The sequence below is a fragment of the Nannospalax galili genome, unplaced genomic scaffold (assembly GCF_000622305.1).
Source record: "Nannospalax galili isolate Female #2095 unplaced genomic scaffold, S.galili_v1.0 scaffold44, whole genome shotgun sequence".
Taxonomy (NCBI): Eukaryota; Metazoa; Chordata; class Mammalia; order Rodentia; family Spalacidae; genus Nannospalax; species Nannospalax galili.
In genome coordinates this window covers 9,258,111-9,279,765 of record NW_008355789.1, presented here as the reverse complement: position 1 = coordinate 9,279,765, position 21,655 = coordinate 9,258,111, and the positions used below count along the sequence as shown (strand labels likewise).

The window sequence follows — 21,655 nt, the reverse complement described above, 5'->3', positions numbered from 1 at the left end:
GGGCGGCCGAGGGGGCGGGGGCGGGACGGGGCGCGCGGCGCTAACAGGTGCACCCCTCTCCCCGCAGTGACCAGCTCCGCTGCACGACCTGGCTGCACCCGCGCACCGGAGAGCCGGTCAACTCGGGCCACATGATCCGCTCAGGTGCGCGCCGGGCCGGGGCCGGGCCGGGGGCGCGGGCGGGGGGCGCAGGCGGCCTGCTGACCGCACTCTCTCCCCTTCCCGCAGACCTGCCCCGCGGCTGGGAGGAGGGCTTCACGGAGGAGGGCGCCAGCTTCTTCATCGAGTGAGTGAGCGGCCGGCGTCGCGCCCGCACCTGTCCCCGCGCCCATCCGGCCCGCGCGTCCCGACGGAGTTGGCGCGCTCACGACCCGTGGCTCCCGGGGGGTTTTGTGTGGACTAGGGTGGCGGGCCCGGGCCGGGCGGCGCGCTGTGCTCCGGGGTGGGGGGACCTAGGCCGGGGTCCTGCCCGCCGTCGGTGCCCAGGCTGCAAACTCCGGGGTGGGACACGCCTCCCCAGAGGGGGTGCGCGCAGCGCCCGAAGGGCGCGTGGGGCTGTGGAGCCGGGGTTCGGTCTCGGATCGGGGTTCTGAGCGTCGGCGGCGGTGGGGGAGGGGAGAAAAGGGTCTGGGATGCCTGGCGGGGGCTCCCGGTCCTCGCCCCTCCCGCGCTCCATCCTCCGAGAGGGGCTGAGGGGATGGGGTGGGGGTGGGGCGGGCCGCTCAGCCAATGGCATTCCTGGAACTCTCCACCCTCGAGCCTTCGGAGGGCGGCAAGGCGGACAATCCCCTCTGCCCTGGCTAGCTGAGCCCAGCTTTGCCGCCCGAGCCCTGGCGCGCTGCCTCATCAGCTTCATTAGTCTGGGTCTGTCATGCTGTAAGGGGCACGCGAACGGTCTCCTTTTCCACTCCGGGAAGGTGCTGGTGGTGTAGCGTTCCTCACTCTGTTCCCTGTGAGTTGTGTGAGTCAAGACCTGCCTTTGATAGTTGCTCCAGTGCCTGGCATAGAGTAGGCACTCAGTAAATATTTGTTCATTGAATGAATGAACTAGTCTGCCGGTGGGTTGACTACTACTGGGTGTACTGTGGGTGACTGTGAGTCAGAATTCATTTCTTTGACACACTTGGAAACACTACTAAGGGATCGCAGTGTACCTGAAGAAAATCCCAGAGGTGGTTCGTCCGCTGATGGATGAGATTTATGGAAGGGAGGGGGTCTCACTACTCACTGAGTTTGTAATCTAAGGAAGGGGGACAAACAAAGGAGTTAGCAAACAAGCATAGCAGATAAGGGTAACTACTGTGCAGAAAACTTGTGATTTAGACTTGGCTGATTGAGGTGGTGGCAGCTTGCTGAGCAGGTGACATTTAAAGTTTGAATAACAAGACAGATTATTGTGGAAGCCAGGAGAGGCAAAGCTTTGGAAAAAGGCAATAGGCAATGCAAGATTGAAGGTACAAACCCTTCAAGTTCAAGGAGCAAAAAGTCTCATGTGACTGGAGACCAAGGGCAAAGTGGCTTGAGAAGAGGTCACAGGTAGGGGGGCAGTAACGATGTCAAGACCAGGGTGAAAAGCTGCTGAGCTTTATTCTGAGTGCGGGGGGGGGGGGGGGGGGGGAAGAAACGACACGGGACTAGGGGACACATTTAAGTAGGAGAGTAGCACGATGTGCTTTGCAGTTTTAGGAAGATAGTTCTGTCTGCTTTCATCCAGCTGGACAGCAGTGGAGGGAGGCTGGAGAGCTGTAGCAGGCTGCATTCCAGACAAGGGTAGTGGAGGGCGGAGATGGAGAGTAGTCAGATTCAGGTTGTGCTTAGGATGTGGTGTGTCCAGACCTTTCCCATGGATTGGCTGCAGTAAGGGAGAAAGGAGAGTCAAAGACGACTTCTGGGTGTTGGGGAGTCAGATCAATCCATAAAAGTGCTTGCTGTGCAAACATGAGGACCCAAGTTTGATCCCCAGAAACTACATTGAAAGCCAAGGGTAGTGGAGCATACTTGTAATCCCAGCACTGGGGAGGTGGAGGCTGGAAGATCTCTGGGGCTTGCTGGCCAGCCATCCTAGCCTAATCTTCAAGCCCCAGGTCCCAATGAGAGGATCTGTCTCAAAAAACAAGGTGGGCAGCATCTGAGCAACAACAGTAGGGTTGACCTCTGACTTTCACAGTTATGAACTGCACACACAGGAACACACATGCATACATATAGCCGTGAGGGTACCTGCATGGATAGTGCTCATAAAGTTAGGGGAGGAGCAGATTTGAATAGAGGATAAACAAGATCTTACTTTGTTGTATTACATTTGAGGTGTGAATATACCATATAGATGTACGCATCTGAAGTTTGGGGGTTTGAGGGAAAGAGGCCTGTAGAGACCCAACTGAGGATGACAGTTGTTTGAGGTCATAGGGTATAGATGAAATCATTTAGGCCAAGTATGGACAGAGAAAATTTCTGTTCTAGTTCGCTTTCTGTAGCTATGTCAACACCATGACCAAAAGCAATTCAAGGGAGGAAAGGGTTTATTTCAATTCACACTTTCAGGTAACAGTCTGTCACTGAGGGAAGTCAGGGGAGGAACCTGAGCAGAGGGGGAAACAATGGAGGAAGCTGTGTACCGGTGCTCAGCCAGCTTTCTTGTACATCCCAGGTCCACCTGCCTAGGGATGATGTCCGCCCACAGTGGGCTGGCCCTCCCACATCAGTCATCTCCCACATCAGTCATCTCCCACATCAGTCATGCCCAATCTGATGGAAGCAGTTCTTCAACTGAGGTTCCCTTTTCCCCAGTGACTCAGTTTGTGTCAAGTTGACCATAAAAACTAATCAGTACAATGTCCTAAGCCACTGGGCAGAGCAGTGAGTGTTTGAGGCTGAGAAAGAGGCAAATCCAGGAAAAGACACTGAGAAGGTAGGAAAATGTATGATGGGACATACAAAGCTGGACAAAGCTGATTGGGGCCTGTGGTAGGGAAAGTAGAGGTACGGACACAGGAAGGGCAGCACATTGTTCTGGGAATTTTGTTGCAAAGAGGAGTTAAGACATTGGCCAACATTGGGGAGCATGTGGGTTGAGGAAGGGGTTTTCTCTTTTGGGGGGAAGATTGTAGAACAGCTTTGGGGAATGATCCAGGAGAGAGATAGGTGGTACAGCGAAGAGTTGGGGCAGGTATTGGGGTGTTGTTTCTGTGGAGGTAAGAGAGGAGTCCAGGCTTCTATCTCAGGGTCTCCTGTGGAGGCAGCATAGCCGTGCACTGGGATTCTACAGTTAGCAGGATTCTAGGCCTTCCCAGCCTTGTGCCCTTCAACATCACCCTCCGGTGGCTGCTCTTCTGTGGTAACTCTGTGAAGCTTGTGGCGGTTACTTTATAGCAAGAGCTGGTTCCCTAGCCCCCAAGCCTCACTGAATCCTCCTACAGTTTCTGGAAGGCCTGCCCCACAGTGACAGTGACATTTCCTATGGCCCCCACCCTCAGAGGCTGCTAGTGCCAACAGGCTGGGATCCTGTGATAGCTGTTGCATTTCCTACCTCTGTGATAACTTCTTGATAGACCTTGAGAATTGGCTATAATGATCTTCCTTTCCTCACACATAAAAAGTTTTTCTTCTCTTTGCTTTCTGAAGAGCTTTTTAAAAAGAAATTATTTCATTTTAATCTTGTTGGGGGAGGGAGTAGGAGGGTAGGGGTCAGAGGACAACTTGCAGAGTCATTTCTCTCCTTCCATCAAGTGGGTCCCAAGGACAAAACTCGGGTCATTGTCAGGTTTGGTGGCAAGAGCCTTTACTTACTGAGCCATCTTTTTTTTTTAATTTATTGTTTTTTTTTTTTTTTAATGTGTATGAGAGTTTTATCTGTATATAAGTATACTGTGAGTATGCAATGCTGGTGGAGGCCAGAAGAGGGCATTGGAGCCTCTGGAACTGGAGTTATGAATGGTTGTTAGTCTCCATGTCGGGGCTGGGAAATGAGCCCAGGTCCTTTGCAGGAGCAGCCAGTGCTGCTTAACCACTGAGCTATCTCTCCAGTCCCATCACAGCCATCTTGCCAGCCCTGCCTGCTTCCTAGACTTGCTGTTTTTCTCAATATTTGATCTGGGGAGAGGAAATCCTCTTCTAAGAGGGCTCAGTAAAGTTAGCACATTGGCATGGATGATTTTGTTTTCTCCATGGATAGGAAAGATGTGGGATATTAAGTATCCATTGTTCCTGATACTTAACAGAGTGACAATTTAACACATGTATCTTTTCTTTTCCTGTTGCTGTGATAAAATGCCATGACAAATGCAATTTAAGGAAGAAAGGATTTACTTTGGCTCACGGTTCAAGGGTACAGTTAGTCTGTCATGGCAGGGAAGTCAAGGTGGCAGGAGCTTAAAACCACCTTACATGGCAGTCAGGAGGAGAGAACAGTGACTGTCCATGCTCAGGCAGCTCTCTCTCCTTTTGCATTCTACCACCCAAGCCCAGGGAGTGGTGCCTCCACTTTGGGGGAAGATATTTCTATCCCAGTTACCTTTTTTTTTTTTTGGTCTTTTTGAGACAGTGTCTCCCTGTAGCCCCAGCTGTCCTGGAACTCACTGTGTAGACCAGGCTGGCCAAGAGTTCAACTCACAGAGATCCGCCTGCCTCTGCCTCCCAAGTGCTGGGATTAAAGGCGTGTGCCACCAGGCCTGGCCTATCTCAGTTACCTTAATCCGGGTAATCTTTCACTGGCATGGGCAGAGACTAGCCTAATCTAAGTCATCCTTTACAGGTATGCCCAGAGGCTTGTCTCCTAGATGATTCTAGATTGTGTCAGGTTGACAGCCAACACTATGGTCACACCGCCCCCCTCATCATCCTTCTCCTCCTGCTCCCTCTGGGAGCCTCCTTCCCCACAAGTCCTTTCCTTCTCTCAAGTTGTTTTTCCTTCTTTGGCAGTATTGGGGATTGACCTCAGGGACTGGCACATGCTAGACAAGTGTATTATTGACCAAGCCATGGCCTCCGCCCTTCCTTTTCTGAGACAAGATCTTGCTGTGATGCTTAGACTGGTCTTGAGTTCAAAGTCCTCCTGTCTCCCATCTCCTGAGGGTTGGAATTACAGGTCTGTGCCCCCACATCCTGTGTCAGAGATTTTACTATCCTCCGGAGTCCATTTCTTGAAACAGAAAATCCTGAACCAAGACATGTGAATTTTAGTTGATTTTTGTACTTTGGGCTTAATTTTGCATGAAGGAGAAATCAAAGATCTTAAAAGGAATCGAGCCCTGATTCTCCCAACTCTAGGTGGTGCTGACATCCCCTATAAGAAGACATTATTTTTCTAATTTTTTATTATTTTATTTTATGTGTATGAGTGTTTCCCTGCATGCATATAAGCGCACCATGTTGTACAGTGCCCGTGAAGGTCAGAGAGGGTGTCGAATCCCCTGTAACTGGAGTTACAGATGGTTGGTAGCCCCCATGTGGGTGCTGGGGGCCAAAACTGGGTCCTCTAATGTAAGAGCAGCCAGTGCTCCTAACTTCTGAGCCATCGCTCCAGCCCCAAGAAGCTTTTTTGTACTCTTAAGAGTTTTCCATTTCTCCATGAGTCTCCTAACTGGACAGCAAAGTATAATAGTACTTATGATAATCTCATCAGCACTAGTGACAATAGTGGTAGTAGCAGTTATATACTAACCTAAAATGCAGCCCAGGCTGGCCTTGAACTTTCAAGCTTCCCAAAAGCTGATATCATAGGTGTGTACCACCACCAGGCCTTGCTAATCTATTTTTTTTTTTTTTTGGTTCTTAGAAAAAAGAGCAGGAACTGTTGTGTCGTAGCTTTTGTCTGATTTGTTTACTTAGAAACCAGGTCTCACTCTTTAGCCCAGCTGGCCTGGAACTTACTATGTGATGCCTCAAACTCACAGCAATCCTCCTGCCTCAGCCTTCTTAGTGCTGGGGTTTGAGGCATGTACCTCCATACCTAGTTTTGTTTTGTTTTGTTTTGAGACAGGGTCTCATGTCGTTCAAGCTGGCCTGGAACTCCCTATGTAGCCAAGGCTGACCCTGTAGCCTCCACCTCCCAAGTGCTGGGATTGACGGTCTGGGTCTCAACCATTTTCAGTTATCTGATTTAATTCTCACAATGGCTTGGTGAGGAGGGATTGTAAGTCCCGTTACCTACGTGGAAACCAGTCACCCTGGGCATTCCTTCAGCGAACAGCGGGTGACTGTTTCTTGTAGCTTTTCTTGCTTGGTCCTTATAAAAGCCCCTAGGGTGGCAAGCAAAAGACTTTTTTCCTGTTTTTAGATGATGAAACTTGGGTACATCAAAAATAAGGCATTTGGCCACGTGTTAAGAGTTTGACCTTTAGTCTCTTAAGCACAGTTTGTCTCTAAAGTAGCCTTACCCCCCGTCTCCGAGGTACTGGAGACTGAACCTAGGGCCTCATGCATATTAGACAAACATTTTACCATTTCTGTGTACCCAGCCTTTGTTTAGGTTTCATTTTGAGACAGGATTTCACCATGTTGTCCATGTTGGCCTTCAACTTGCAGTGTTGCCTCAGTTCCTGAGTAGTTGGCATTTTATAGGCTTGGGCCACTAGGCGCAGCTCCAAAGCCTGCTTCATGGGTACCACACCTTGAGGACAGACATATGTTCATTGCTTCTGAGACCCTGGCACCTAGTTTGGGGCTGGTGCTGTCTAGGCCCTTGGTATTTGTGGAAGAGGCTCTATCCCCAAGAGACCTTGGGAATTCATTAGATAGTCCCAGTCTTGCTAAACACATTGTTGGAGAGGATACCAGTGTGTGGAAAGGAAGGCAGGCAGCCAGGAATGGGCCTGTCGAGGCTGGTGCTTGGACCCTGGCATCTTGGATATAGGCCCTCACTGTCAAGAGCAACTCAAAGCAGGAACCTGGCTAGTGGAGGCTCAGGCATCCTCCTCTGGCTCTTTGGCTTCATGAGCTCAGCACCATGCAGGCTGCCGTGTCTGTTGACCCTTAGACTGGATCCCCGCTTTTCCTGACTGTGAGACTTTGGCATCTGAGGTGCCATTCCCTAGGCACTGGGACATGAGCTTGGAATAAGACTGACTTTTCCTTTCCCCAACTCTGTGGCTGAAGCACATTAGGGGTAAGACCAGCAATGTAACTGCAAAATGAAAATGCAAGGCTTTTTGTTGAAAAGAGGGGGAGAATGCCCTTACTGTACTGTAGTAAGACAGGTGTGCTGGCCACATGCTGTAATGTTTGCATTTGGGAGGAGGAGGTAGGATCATCAAGAGTTCAAGGTCATCCTTGGCTACATACCCAGTTTGAGGCCAGCCTGGACTACATGAGACTCTGAACTATATGAGACTGTCTCAAAAAGACCTCCCTCTTCGTACCCCTATAAAAAAAAGATACTACAGTATAAACAGAATGTGACGATGAATGCCTGTTACCCCAGTACTCTGGAGGTCAAGGCCATCCTCAGCTATATATTGAGTTCCAGGAGGCCAGCCTGGGTCATATGAGACCATTTATCAAATAAAACTTGTTACTTTTGTGTTTTTCTCCTGATATATCATGGTTTTTGTTTTGTTTTGTTTTTTGTCTTTTTGAGGCAGGGTCTCCCTGTAGCTGCAGCTGGCCTGGATTCTCTGTGTAGACCAGGCTGGCCTTGAACACAGAGATCTGCCTGCTTCTGCCTCCCCAGTGCTGGGATTAAAGGTGTGCACCACCACGCCTGGCTACGGTTTTTAAAATTTGCTGTTTAATGTCACTCCGAGTAAAGAAAAAATTTAAAAATATATTTTTTACAGTTCATCTCTATTTATATAACAGAATATAGAACTTTATTTAAATGTCAGTATCAGGGCATTTACCTCTGCTGTTGAATCACCAACACCATATCCACTGTGAAATACAATACAGGAGTGTGCAGGCGGAGGCCCTCCTGGGTGGGGAACAGGGAGGCCAGGTGGTATGCAGGGCTCTAGGAGGCTTCCGGGCAGAGAGCTGGGTCCAGACAAGGGCCAAGGCTTCTAAGCCTCCTTCAGAGTCATCCTACTGTAGACCAGGGTCTAATCTCATTTTCATTCTGAAATTAGAGAGGGGGAGGAGCTGGGTAGTGAAGAGTGAACTCGGTGTGACAGGTGGTGGTGGGGGTCACTGTTCGCTACAAGACCCTTCAGCAAAGCCAGTGTAACTTGGACAGACAGTAGTTCCAGAACAGGTATTTAGAACAGAAACCCTGGAGGCTCTGCTGGTGAAGGGTGAGAAGGTTCTTCTGGCTCAGCTGGTTTGGGCATAATCCCACTTCCTGGTGGTTTTATCAAGGCTGAAGGCCAGATCATGGATTTCCAGTTAGGTTTGTGGGAAAGCTCTAACAGTGAGTGTTCTGTGGAAAGCCGAAGGACGGATTAAGAGCTGTGATTTGTATCATGCTCTCAAAACACTCCCCCAGAAATCCAGAGAACCCTGTAAAAAAAATAGTTGCAAGTTGCTTAAGGCTCTTCACCACAGAAGAGCTGGATGTCCCCTTGTCAGCAGGGCTAAGTGTGTGGAAGGGTAGGTGTAAGTATCTCTGCCTTGATGAGGGCTGGGGGAGGGTAGCATAGAAGAATGCTTGCCTAGTGTGCATAAGACCCTGGGTTCCATCCCTAGCACTGCAAAAAAGAAGACAATTATAAGACCCCCACAGTGACACTTCCTGTTCTCGTCATCTATCGAGGGGGGTAACTTTGGCACGTCCAGAAGTGAGGGCTTTGGAAAGAGATTAAGAGAGCAGGAAGGAGGAGGCTGGAAAATCCCATGCCTGCCTGGGCTTCAGAGTGCATTCAAGACCAGTGTGTGCAATTTAATGAGACCTTGTTTCAAAATAAAAAGTTAAAAGAAGGAGCCAGGCATGGTGTCCCACGCCTTTAGGCCCAGCACTTGGGAGTCTGTGAGTTCAAGGCCAACCTTGAGTTCCAGGTCATCTGGGGCTACAGGGAGACCCTGTCTCAAAAAGACCAAAAAAAAAAAAAAAAAAAAAAAAAAAAAAAAAAAAAAAAAAGGCAAGGAGGTATATTCCTGGGGCTACAGGGAGATGTCTTCAAAAAAAAAAAAAAAAAAAAAAAAAAAAAAGTAAAAAGTAAAAAGAAAAGGGCCAGGGATTATAGTTCAGTGGTAGAGCACTGTCTAGTGTATGGGAGGCTCTGCCAGCAGGCCAGGCCAGGATGTGGAATACTGGGTGCCTCAGTGAGGATCCCACTCCTGTCTCTTCAGAACGCAGCACAGTTTGAATCTTCTCACTCAGCATAAGGTGTCAGCATCTCTGTAAACTGGCATGCTGTCCAGTCACTATTGGCAGAGGGAAGAACCTGGGGGAACGTGGTTCTATTTGCTTGTTGTTTTCACGTGGCTGTCAAAACATTTGTTTTCTGACTTTTGGAAACAGGGAGCATTTTGAGCGAACGTTTTATGGTCTGCAGAGTGTTTCATGAGCATTGCCTGATTCAAGTCTCACAATGATTGCATTTCTTGTTACAAAAATTTGGCTCACCTTTTCAGGGTTCAAGGGAGAGGTCTGCATGTATTGCTTCCTTATTGGGCTCCTCAGATGTGAGGACCACATATTTAATGATAGAAGGGGAAGGTCTGCTTTCCAAGGAGGAAAGGCAGGAAATGGCATCAAAACCTGTGCAAAAATGCACACAGACTTTGTTTTTGCTGTGCTAGGGATGTGTCCTAGTTTGTTTCTCCATTGCTGTGACAAAACACTCTGACCAGTCCAAACCTGGGGAGGAAAGGGTTTATTTGTCTTACATCTCCCAGGTCACAGTTCATCAGGGAGCCCAAGGTAGGAACTCAGGGCAGGAACCTGGAGGCAGGAGCTGGAGCACAGGCCATGGAGGAACGCTGCCTACTGGCTTGCACCCCTGGCCTCTGCTTAGCCTGTTTTCTTATCCAACACAGGCCCACCTGCCCAGGGGTGGTACCGCCCACAGTGGGCTGGGTCCTCCCACATCACTCATCAAGAAGATGCCCCTCAGACATGGCCACAGGCCAGTTCAGTGGAGGCAATTCCCTAATTGAGGCTCCCTCAACCCAGGTGTGTCAAGTTGACACTAAAGCTGTCCAGCACAGGATGGAAACCAGGGTTTTGGGCCTTCTGGGCAAGTTTTCTACTTATCACTGAGTGATACCCCAGCTCTTGGTCTTCAAAACAGGGTGTTGCTATGTAGTCCAGGCTAGCCTCTTAACTCCTGATCCTCCCTGCCCAAGTGCTGGGATTCCAGGCCTGCAGCACCACATTAGGCTTTGTTGACTTCATACCTTATCCCCCACCCTCTCCCTTACTTTTCTTTCCGATCACTGCTTTGGTAAGCTGCTTCAGGCTATTGTGTGCCTTTGAATTTTCCCAAACAAGCATCTTCCCCAGTAACCTTAAGTCCTACGTGACAGGGAAGTGTGGAGGACCAGTCAGACTTCTCTCTGTATTCAGACCCTTAGGAAAGCCACATCAGTAGCTGCCTTTTACTCCGGCTGAGTTTGGCGTGAGTTGTAACAAGCAGCCTCTTCCATCCAGCTTTTCCACAACCACCTGATACTAGACCTGGTAGTGGGGTTGGTTTTTTTCTGGAGGCCCAAAGTGCAGCCAAGCCCTGCATCCTGTAGGCAGTGTATAGGTGTGTGGATGTGGGTGACACCTGTTACAGCCTTCCTACCTGCCTGCTTATCCCAGCTCACAGCTCACCTTCTGCAACTCTCTGACATTAGTATGTTGCTGACTCTCCAAGGTCCTCACTGGTCCTGTGGAATCAGTGTGAGAATTATTTGAATTAATTGATGGAAAGGGTTTAGCACATGTCTAGTTCAGAGTAAATGTCAGTCAGTGTGAGCTGATCTCCTTTACACTCATCCATACAGCTCTGAGGTGGGGTGGGGACTTGAGTGCTGAGTCCTGATTGTGTTTGGCTGCTCAGGGAAGGCATGGGGGCCCTGAACTGGGTTACCTGGGTCAGGAGCATAGCAACTGTAGAACTCCACTCAGAAATTGATTTGTAGGGCTAGAGAGATGGCTCAGCAGTTAAGAGCACTGGCTGCTCTTGGAGAGGTCCCAGTTCAGTTCCCAGCACTCACATGGCAGTTCACAACCATCTGTAACTCCAGTTCCAGGGAACCTGACACCCTCTTCTGGTCATTATGGGCACTGCATGTACATGGTGCACTTACATATATGCAGGCAAAGCAATTATACACATATAATAAAAATAAAATAAAAATAAATGGATTTGAACCCATAAAAATGGAAAGCCATTGGTACTAAAAGGATGTCCTTATTCTTGGGAAACACATGCTGAAGTGTTTACTTTTAAATGGTTATGGGGGAAGTGTGTGTGTGTGTGTATGTGTGTATGTCTGGTAAGGACTGCATGACAGCATGGGACACAGTGTTAATGGTGACTGAATCTGGATGAGGGATACCTGAGCACAGTTTATACTGTTCCTACTCTTGCAACTTTTATGTAAGTTTGCAGTTATTTTGAATAAGAGTTAATTAAGCTAGACGTTGTGGTGTATGTCTCTATTACCAGTCAGGAGGCTGAGGCAGGAAGATTGCTGTGAATTTGAGTCCAGCCTGGCCTACATAGTGAGTTTAAAGCCAGCCTGGGTTACATAGCAAAAACCCTGTTTCAAAACAAGCAAGCAAAAATCCCCAAAGCAAAATTTCCCTAACAATATATGTCCTTGTCCGTTCAGAGCTGGGCTATCCAAAGCCACAGGCACTTGCCCAGGCTGCAGGGGTCTGGGTTCTGAGAGCCCAGGGTGGTATGGAATGCCCGAGTATGCCTCTTTCCTGGAAGGTTAGAGGCTGCACAGACGCTCCTTAATCTGGCAGCCACCTGGTATCAGCTGTGGCCACTGAAGGACAGATGAGCACTCTGGTGTTTTCCAGGTCACAGGCTTCACCAGCAATCTTTTGGTGCTTTATATTTATTATATTCACACACACACACACACACACACTCACACACTCCCCGCCCCACCCCAAGGCAGAAGGAGGTATTTTGATTGTCCTTTCTGTACCAGTCAGGCATTTGAGGGGTCTAAAGATCTTCCTGAGGCCAGAGCATAGGTTGGGAGAGCTAGAACTTGAACCTGAGTCATCTTGGCTCCAAATTCAGTGTAGTTTCTAGCCTGGCCTCCTGGCTCCTGTCAGTGTCTGAGTTCTGGATCTTTTTGTAGGGTCTGCCTGCCCAAACTGGTTCTCTGTACCCTGAGGCAGAAGCACCCTGGATTTCCCTCAGACAGACCCCAACAGGAGGAAGTGGTGGGTGGGGTGATGGCACCCAGGTAGGGCAGTGAGTGGGTCCCTGGTGCTCCGCAGGGTAGATCTCATTTGGAGCGTCACTCCTCCTTTTCTCCTTTCTGCCTCCCCTTTTCTCTCCTCCCAGATGTCAGCTGATCCAGCTTAGGGGCTGATGAGCCTCTTAAACTTGCTTAGTGCTAGACTGTCTTTCAGGGTCTGCCAGAGAGTGTGTCCCTATCACAGCCAGTGTTCTTAGGACCTCACAGACATTTCCTGCCTAGGCCAGACAGCTTGGAGTTTGCCTGCAGCTGCGCCTGTGTCTCCCCAGAACCCACTCCTTCCTGTGGGAGTATGGAGGTTCCAGAGGCCATCCAGGCCATGCCCAGAGCTCTGCCCCTCGCTGAAGCAGGATACCAGACCATGCTCTTCCAAGGGCTGGGGCTCGGTAGCCCCTGCCACAGTTGTGGCCTCTCCCCTATAAGCTGAGCTGGCCATAGCTGTCTGCAGGTGGACCCAGTGGGCCACCATAGGGGTGAGTGCCTTGTTGGAGGAGATTTCAGCCAGAGGCTGGGTGACTTGGCGTAGGAGTCATCCATTCAGTCACCAGATGTTAAGCAGATGGGTCTCTACACTGGGCCCTGTGGAGACGGGGATCACTGTCCCCTCTAACAGCAGTGCCCAGTGCAAGACAGGAAAGGACCCTGGCCAGTTTCCATCTGGGTGCTGGGTTGGGGCTCTGAGAGGATGGACCTGGGAGTCTTCAGAGGGTGATCAAGGAAAGCAGACAGCTGTGAAGTGCACCCGTGACGTGCACAGTGGCTGGGGGGCAGGTTGGTGTAGGTCATAGTGCTTATGTGAGGAGTGAAGGTGGGATGGGCTCAGAGTCAAACCCTGTGCTAGCATTTTGGCTTCAGGAGAGAGGGCCGATTGGGACATTGGCCAAGGGGTTCCCACTCCTGAGTCTGATGGCCGCTCCTCTCAGTGGTTGCAGAACAGGGGTGCTGGGCTGGAGATGCAGTTCAGTTGGTAGAGTGCTAGTGTAGCATTCATGAAGCCCTGGGTTCCATCCTGAGCACTGCCTAAACTTGGTATGGTGGCACACTTTTGTAATTCCAGCCCTTGAGATGTGGAGGCAGGAGGATCAGAATCACAAGTTCAGGGTCATCCTCAGCTACCTGGTTAAGTTTGAGGCCAGCCTGTGCGACATGAAATCCTGTTTCAAAAACAAACAAACAAGCAAAATCGAGAGGCTGGGGAGATGGCTCAGCACTTTAGAGCACTTACTGTTCTTCCTGAGGACCTGGGTTTTGTTCCCAGCACCTGTGACCCCAGTTCTAGGGAATCCAATGCCTGCTTCTGACCTCTGAGGGCATGTTACACATGTGGTGCAAACACATGCATGTAGGCAAAACACTAATACTCATAAAACAAAAACAAACCCCAAAGCTGCTGTAGTAAGTGCCTGGTTGGATGCAGATTCTGCTGCCAGCTTCACAGGCCACTTCAGCATCTGGGTCTCTAGGTGTTTCTTTGGCAAGTAGGGATATGGACTGTAATGCCCATCCTGACCAGCTCGGAGCAGTGCCTGGCAGCTGCACATGCTGTCTGAGAACTAACCCTTACGGTTGCTGCTTTGCTCCCTCTATGAATGAACAGCCTTGATAGGAGAAGTGGGGTGTAGCTTGCGGGGTGGTGGGGTGGGCTCTGCTCTCCTTGGGGAAGTCTCCTGAAACCTGGCTAGTGAGAGGGAGAATTGTGCTTACTTGTTCCTTCTCTCCCCTCTCCCCTCCCCTCTCCCCTCTCCCCTCTCCCCTCTCCTCTTGGCTTCTCTTCCCTTCTCTTTTCTTTTGTCTTTCTGAGACTGGGTCTCCCTGCAGCCCAGCTGGCTTTGAATGGCTTTGAATCCCTTCTTTGGAAATCCCCTGCAAGACAAAAGCATAAGGTAGCACAGTCAGTCAGTGGTCAGGCATATGGATGAACCCAAGTCAAACATGCAAGTTCAACAAACATTACAGTGCCTTCCTTCCTTCCTTCCTTCCTTCCTTCCTTCCTTCCTTCCTCCCCTCCTCCCCTCCTCTCTCTTCTCTTTCCTTTTCTTTTGTCTAGGCTGGGCTTGAGATTATGGCAGTCCTCCTGCCTCAGCCTCCCAAGTAGTGGGACTACAGCCACTATTCCTGAGAACTATGCTTTCTTTTCGAGACTTGTCTGTGAATGGAAGCTGGGTGCTTGGTACTAAACATCAAAGAGCATCAGCTGCTTGTGGAAGATCAAGATCATCAGCCCCTGTGGTCAGATCAGCACCGGTGCCTTCCACTCCCTGTGCCTGCCCTAGTGCAGGGCCTCCTCTCTGTTCCTGCTTGCACTCTCTGGCAGAGCATCTTGCTCATTTAGGGGTGGGCAGTAACCCTGCTGTCTGCATTAGACACTTAATGGTCTAGAGCCATGTTCTAGAATGCTGAACCAAGCCTCTAGGAGCGGGACCGGAGTCCACACATCTATAGGCACTACAGGTGATGCTTAGGGATGCTGAAAGCAAAGCTGTCTAGCTCCAGCTTCTTGGTCTGCACGGCAGTGATGCTCTTTTCCTTACTGGTGTTTTTCAGAATGAGAAGCAGTAGCCTAGCTGCAGCTCCGGGCTGCCGCTCAGCACATGGCAGGCCCATGGCACTGTGAGTGTCTTTTGTGATGGGAGCTTGTCCGAATTAGACAGAGCTCGGTAAAAGGTCTTGAGAGGGGAGCAGTGGGCACAGCCGTCTGCCAATGCCCACTCCTTTGCTCAGGGGAGTCCTGGGATCAGATTCCTGGTCTTGTTTCCTCTGTGGAGGTCTGACCATCAGAACTGTACCACTATCATCTCTGCCCCAATGATGCAGCCTGTCTCAGAGGGATGTGGACTGGCTGATCTCAAGCGTGGCCACTGAGTGGGGACTCCAGTGAGCCTGGAGATGGTGTGGTGATCCCATACCTCAGAAGCTGTAACCACTCAGAGATCCTCTGAAGGCAAAGAGGGCTGTCTGGAGGGTTGTTCTGAATGAGATATTGTTAACCAGGGGAGGCAGGCAGCAACTCGGTGAGAACCAGGAATGCTTGCCTTGTGTGGGGGGACTGAGCATGTTGGCAGACAGTACTGTTGGCAGACAGTTACAGAGATCCCTGCTTCTCTTCTCTGAGCTGGTCCTGGGGGATCCTGGACAGCACTAGGGTTGTGACTCAGTGCCCCAAATAGCTCACCAGCTCCCTGTGGACATTGTCAGGTACAGATGGGGTCAGTGCTCAGCCAAATAGATGCATAGGTTGGCTGATTTAACCTTTGATCTGTCTCTCTAGAAACTGGTGAGGAGAGGAGAGATGGTTTTGAGTTGGGAGTAAGGAGGGGAGTGGTGGGCTGAGATGGGAGGAAGGACCAGAGTCCAGGTCAGGGGCCAGGGGAGGAGAAATGCTTAAAGTCGGGTCAGGGGAGTGTTTGGAAAGACATTTTTCTCAGCACATGTTGAGCTGGGCATTTAGAAAATAACAGCCGGATGCTGTGAAACTTAATAGCCATAATCACTGTACTCATGAATGTGTTTTTAAATGGAGCTGGTGGTACCTAAAATTGCATCTATTTACAGAGGCTTTGCATAATTGCTCTTTTTCTCTCTGAGGTGTGAGTGGAGCTGGAGAGAGCTCAGCTGGCCTCTGCGGACTTGTCGGCCCTCCTCACCTGAGATTCTGTAGCTGTGTTTCTGTGTTTGTCACCAGATGTGTTCTGAAACTCAGAGGAAAGTGAGTGGCTTCGGGTTCTGGGAACGGGTAGATATTTAAATTAGAAGCCACGACCTCCTTTATTCTAAAAGCAGCTTGAGGGTTAGTCACCAAGGCTGGAAGGCAGTCCTTGGGGATGATCTCTGGCCTCCAGAGGGAGGGCGGCTGAGTTGGTGCTGGCCGTCTCTGAGAGCCAGTGGGAGGGCTCCAGCTTGTTCTTTCCTCTTTGGGGTCTCTTAGGCTCGTGAGCTGTAGGATGGGGCAGAAGGGCCAGTGCCTTGATAAACCGGTGCTGGGATTTCCTGGTCTCCCCAGGAAAGGGACACCACACCAGCTTATTTATTAATTAATCAACTTTTTGAGACTGGGTCTCCCAGTTGGCTTGGGACTTGGTGTATAGACAAGGCTGGCCTCTATCTTTCGAGATCTGTCTGCCTCTGCTCCTGAGATTAAAGGCATATGCAGTTATGCAGTCATGCCTGGCTTATTATTTATTTTTGGTCTTTTTGACCAGCTGGCCTGGAACTCACTATGTAGACCAGGCTGGCCTTGAACTCACAGATATCTGCCTGCCTCTGCTTCCTAAGTGCTGGTATTAAAATTGTGGGTTACCACACCCGGCCCTTTATTTTTAATTTTTGGAGACAGGATCTTACTATATAGCTCTGACTGGCCTGGAACGCTTTATGCAGAAAAAGCTGGCCCTGTACTCAGAGATCTGCCTGCCTCTGCCTTCCAAGTTCTTGGAGTAGAGGTGTATGCCACCAAGCCCGGCCTTATTTATTTTATGTAAGTTTGTCTAGTGTGGACACATATACCAAACTTAATAGAAACAGCTCCTTTAATGGTCTTGTGACTGACTACTCTTTACAGATGTGGGCAGCGAGGCACAGGAGGCTAAGGAATTTGGTGTTAAGTGGCAGAGTAAGGCTGCCTGGCAGCCCTTAATTCAGGTCATCACAACCCCTTTGTCCCCTGCTTGACCTTCTCCACCAGGATTTCTGATACTCTTTGCTAGGAAGGCTGGGATGATGTTTCAGTTTGTTTTAGGGAAACACAAACTTTGCACAGGTCACTTAATAGTCCAGGACTTGGGGAGGGAGGACAGGGTGTGGCATGGGCTTTTGCCTGTAGCACTCAGGGGAAGCAAACTTTGGGAGGCCTTCTGTTGGGTCAGCTCCTGGATGGAGTCCCTCCCCTCAACACATACTTGGACTGTGGATAAGCCCCTGGACTTCACAGGGGATCCTGGCTTTGTAGAAGGCATGGGCTGTGCTGCCCTGGGGCATAGAGCCTGGCAGAGGCAGGCCCAGGGTCTTGACCATGCTGTCCTCTGCCTGTCATGGGCCAAGTGCCAGGAGCCAAGGGCACAGGAAAGCCATCAACTGCTTAGGTCACTGCTCTCTAAGCTATTCTCTTTCCCATAGCTAACAGGATCTAGGAATCGCCCAAGGAGCCCAGTGTCTGGGATAGAAGACAGACTCCTAGCCCATGTCTTTGCTTTGGCTGTCTTTAGAGTTGACGTCCCTTTCCTCAGCCCCACCTGAAGTAGAGTGAATATTTTGAAGCTAAAGGGCTGGTGAGGTAGCTCAGTGGGTGTAAAGGCTCTTGCCATGCAGGCCCCATGACCTGAGTTTGGTACTTCAGCCACACGTCAAGGTTGAAGGAGAGAACTAACTCCACAAAATTGCCCTCTGACTTCGATGTGTGTGTCGTGGCACACGGAGAGGAAGGGTTTGACATCCTGTGGAGGGCTAACGTAAAACCTTGTGGTTGGGATCATTGCTTAGCAGCTTGTCCTTGGACGCAGCTCTTGGGAGGAAGGTGGAAGAAGGCTGTGGGGTGGAACAGGGAGAAAGTGGTGGCTTTCCTGGGTAGCCCGGGGGAGGGGGATGTGGTGATGGAGCAGTGGCTACCTGGGAGGCTGTGGAAGTGTCCAGCCTAGGAAGCTGGGCCTTAGGGGTCCCCCAGGTTCTAACATCAAGTCTTGTTGGCAAAGGGTTTGATGGCTCTGGTAGTTCAGGCTGAGACCTGCCTAAACTTGAAGCTGGTGTCCTCAGGGACTAGAGCCACACTGGAGTTCAGTTCTTAGGTTAAGCACTTAATCCCGGCTGAGGACCTGAAGTGCTTTTTGTGCATGTGTATATTGGTGAGTGTGTATATATATATGTGTATGTCCATGTTCATTTGTGTGCTGGTACATGAGTATGTGAGGATACATATGTGCATGAGTGTGTGTGTGTGTGTGTGTGTGTGTGTGTATATATGTGTGTGCAAAGGTCAGGGGGGTCAACCTCTGATGTTGTTCCTCAGAGCCATTGTCCTAGTTTGTTTCTCCGTTGCTGTGACAAAACACTAAGCACTACCAACTTGGGGAGGAAAGGTTTATTTATCTTACATCTCCCGGGTCACAGTTCATCAGGGAACCCAAGGTCAGGAACCTGGAGGCAGGAGCTGGAGCACAGGCCATGGAGGATCACTGTTTACTGACTTGCTCCCCTGACCCCTGCTCAGCCTGCTTTCTTATGCAACACAGGCCCACCTGCCCAGGGGTGGCACCACCCACAGTGGGCTGGGCCCTCCCACGTCACTTAGTAATCAAGAAGATGCCCCACAGACATGGCCACAGGCCAGTTCAATGGAGGCAGTTCCCCAATTGAGGCGCCCTCAACCCAGGTGTGTCAAGTTGACACTAAAGCTATCCAGCACAGCCATCCACCTTGTTTTTTGAGCAAGGCCTCTCACTAGATCTGAGGCCTGCCAATTAGGCTAGGCTCTGGCTGGCCAGTGAGCTCTAGAGATCCACCTGTTTCTGCCTCCCAAGCGCTGGGATTACAAGCATGCTTCATCATGCCCAACTTTTTACATGGGTGCTGGGGATCAAACTCAGGTCTACACCCTGTACAGTACTGACTGGGATCTCTTCCCAAACCCATCTTTTTTTTTTTTTTTTTTTTTTTTTTTTTTTTTGTCTTTTTGAGACGGGGCCTCTCTTTAGCCCTGGTTGTGTAGCCCGGGCTGGCCTTGAATTCACAGAGATCCACCTGCCTCTGCCTCCCGAGTGCTGGGATTAAAGGCGTGTGCCACCAGTCTTTTTTTAATGACAAGGTTTTATTCTAGTTTGGGCTGGCCTGGAGCTCTTTATGTAGACCAGGCTGGCCTCAAGCTCATAGTAATCTCCCTGCCTGAGCTGAGTGCTGGGATTACAGGTGTGGGCCACCATACTGGGCCCAAATTCTAGGTTTTCTTCATGCTGACTGGTCCCTGGGTCTCCCTTTCCTGATTATCCTTCTGAGATGATGTGGTTCTCTGAGGCTGTCCAGGATGTTGGGGACTTCGCCATGGCACTCTTTCCCAGTGGAAAATCTGGCGGACCTGGTGTATGAACAGGAGAGGAGGAGGGACTACCTCCCCAAGAGCTTGTAGTCTCTTGCACTGAGGGTCTCGGGCCAGAGTCCTTCTCATACCCAGCTCGGTTGGCTTACTCTGAACATTTGTGTGACTGTGGGATCAGGAGAGAGCACAGAGGCTTGGGGGCCAGGTGGTTGTGGATTTGGATGACTTAAACCTGTGTAAAATGGGGTGAATGCTGATGTCTTTCCCAAGGATCTCCTGCAGTGGTTAAACAAGAATAACACAGCTAGGATGACAGAAATCACCTGTAGTCCCAGCATTCGGAAGACTGAGGCAGGAGGATTGTGAGTTTGAGGCCAGTTTGGGTAGCATAGCAAGACTATTGTCTCAAAACACCAAAACAAAACAAAAAACCCCAAACAAACAACATTCCCCCTTTTAAAAAAAAAAAAAAACTTAAAAAAAATTTTTAGTTTATATGTATGCATGTATTGCCTGCATGTAGGTAAGTGCACCCATGTCCTGCAATGCCCACGGAGGTCAGAAGAGGCTGTCAGATCCCCTGGGACTGCAGTTATTGATGGTTGCTGGCTGCCATGTGGGTGCTGGGATTCGAACCCAGGTCTTCTGCAAGAACAACCAGTATTCTTAACTGCTGAGCCATTTTTCTAGCCCCAACATTCCTCCTTTTAAAAGCCAAAAGATTCAAGGGGGCTGGAGAGATGGCTCAGCAGTTAAGAGCACTGGTTGCTCTCTCAGAGGACCCGGGTTTGGTTCCCAGCACCTACATGGCAGCTAACAGTTGACCATAACTCCAGTTCCAGGGGATCCAATGCCCTCTTCTGACGTCTGTGGGCATTGCATGACATAGGTGCACTTACATACATGCAGGCAATACATTCATACACATAAAATAAAACTAATAATATAAACCTGCCTCCAAAACCAAAACCAACAGCAACAACCAAAAAAGATAGTGTTATTGTTCAATAAAATTTAGCATTTATCTGTATGAACACTAGATGATTTACCTTCTCTCTATGATGCCTGTGCTGTTGGCCGATTTCTCAGTTCCTTGGCCTAGATCCCGCAGGGACTCCTGTCTGATACAGAGACTACCTGGATGTCTTCTGCAGCCAGCTTGGATTCTCAGTGATGGACATTTTCTAGGGGACAACATTAGTTGCCCTGGCCGGTTTAACCAAGCAGTTAAAAATGTCCAGCATCCAGCGCTGCATCCTAATTATGACCTTGGCTGTTACAGTTTGTGGTTTTAGACAGTCTGAGTCTAATTTGTAGAAGTCGTGTCTGACCTGACCGCTGCCTGCCTCCCCTGGCAGAAGAAGAGACTCCACTGATAATGGAGGAGCCAGAGGGGAGGCTGAACTCAACTTAGCATTTCTTTATCTGCTTTTGCTGTATCTTTGGGGAGAGGCACCTGTACTGGTGACTGAACGTATTCACCCAGCTTCAGGTGAGGGTGTGGTCAGGACATGTGTGATGAAATGTGGGTACTGTGTGGAGAGAGGCGCTGAGGAAGGAACGTTTCAGGGACTGGACAAATGAGGGACCCTTGGGGTCTTGAGCTGGGATGGGGTGGGGAGGGGGAAGGAGCATGTGCCTCGGGCAGGCAGGGGGATGGCCTTCATCATTAAGGGTCTCTTCATGAGATACACTTAGTTATTGGGCGCTGGCCTGGCCATTCATTGCCAGTACCCAATCCAGAAGAATAAGCAGTGTTGGACAGCACAATGGTTCAGAGGTTAGGAAGACAGGATTGCCTGGGTTCATGTCCAGCTCTGCCACTTGTTGACTTCTATAATCTGGGGCTTGGGTTTCCTTATCTGTAAAATGTGGGTAATGATAATTGTGATGGGGATTAAATGAGTTAACATGAGGTACTCAGAATGGTCTTGAATATAGAAAATATTTGTGTGGGTTGGATGTTTATTATCACTAGAATACTGGTTAATGACTGGTGTTTGTCTGGAGTGTTCATTGCTGTATGGGTTCTTCTGGTGTACACCTAGCAGGCACTTAATGACTCAAAGCAGGACTGGTGTGCCCAAGGAGTTAGGTGTCTGGGCTGAAAGGGACACACCAAGTTACCAAGTAGAGGACACCATGTGGGTGATTTGATAAGGAAAATGTGGGTATTTGGGGGACAGAGGACAGGCCAAGGAAAGCTTGGGGTGCAGGGCAAGCCCCAGCTGGATCTTGAAAAACAAACAGGAGCTTATTGGGGTCTTGAATATTGGTGGGAAACGAGGATTCAGTTTGGGCAGAGCCATGTGAAGCAGGCCATGT

General features: G+C 49.8%; 1 protein-coding gene across 2 annotated transcripts in view; it reads left to right on the top strand.

The window, feature by feature from the left end:
- Plekha7 (pleckstrin homology domain containing A7) overlaps positions 1–21,655 on the top strand; it is a 222,790-nt gene that overhangs the window by 609 nt on the left and 200,526 nt on the right. The window contains exons 2-3 of one of the 2 annotated variants that reach the window (XM_008853532.3): positions 68–144; positions 229–286. In XM_008853532.3, the coding sequence (XP_008851754.1) occupies positions 132–144; positions 229–286 (71 nt within the window). In that variant the 5' untranslated portion in view covers positions 68–131. Of the gene's footprint in view, positions 1–67; positions 145–228; positions 287–20,716; positions 20,823–21,655 lie in introns of those variants that run through there. The other variant, XM_008853531.3, reaches the window with a different exon arrangement.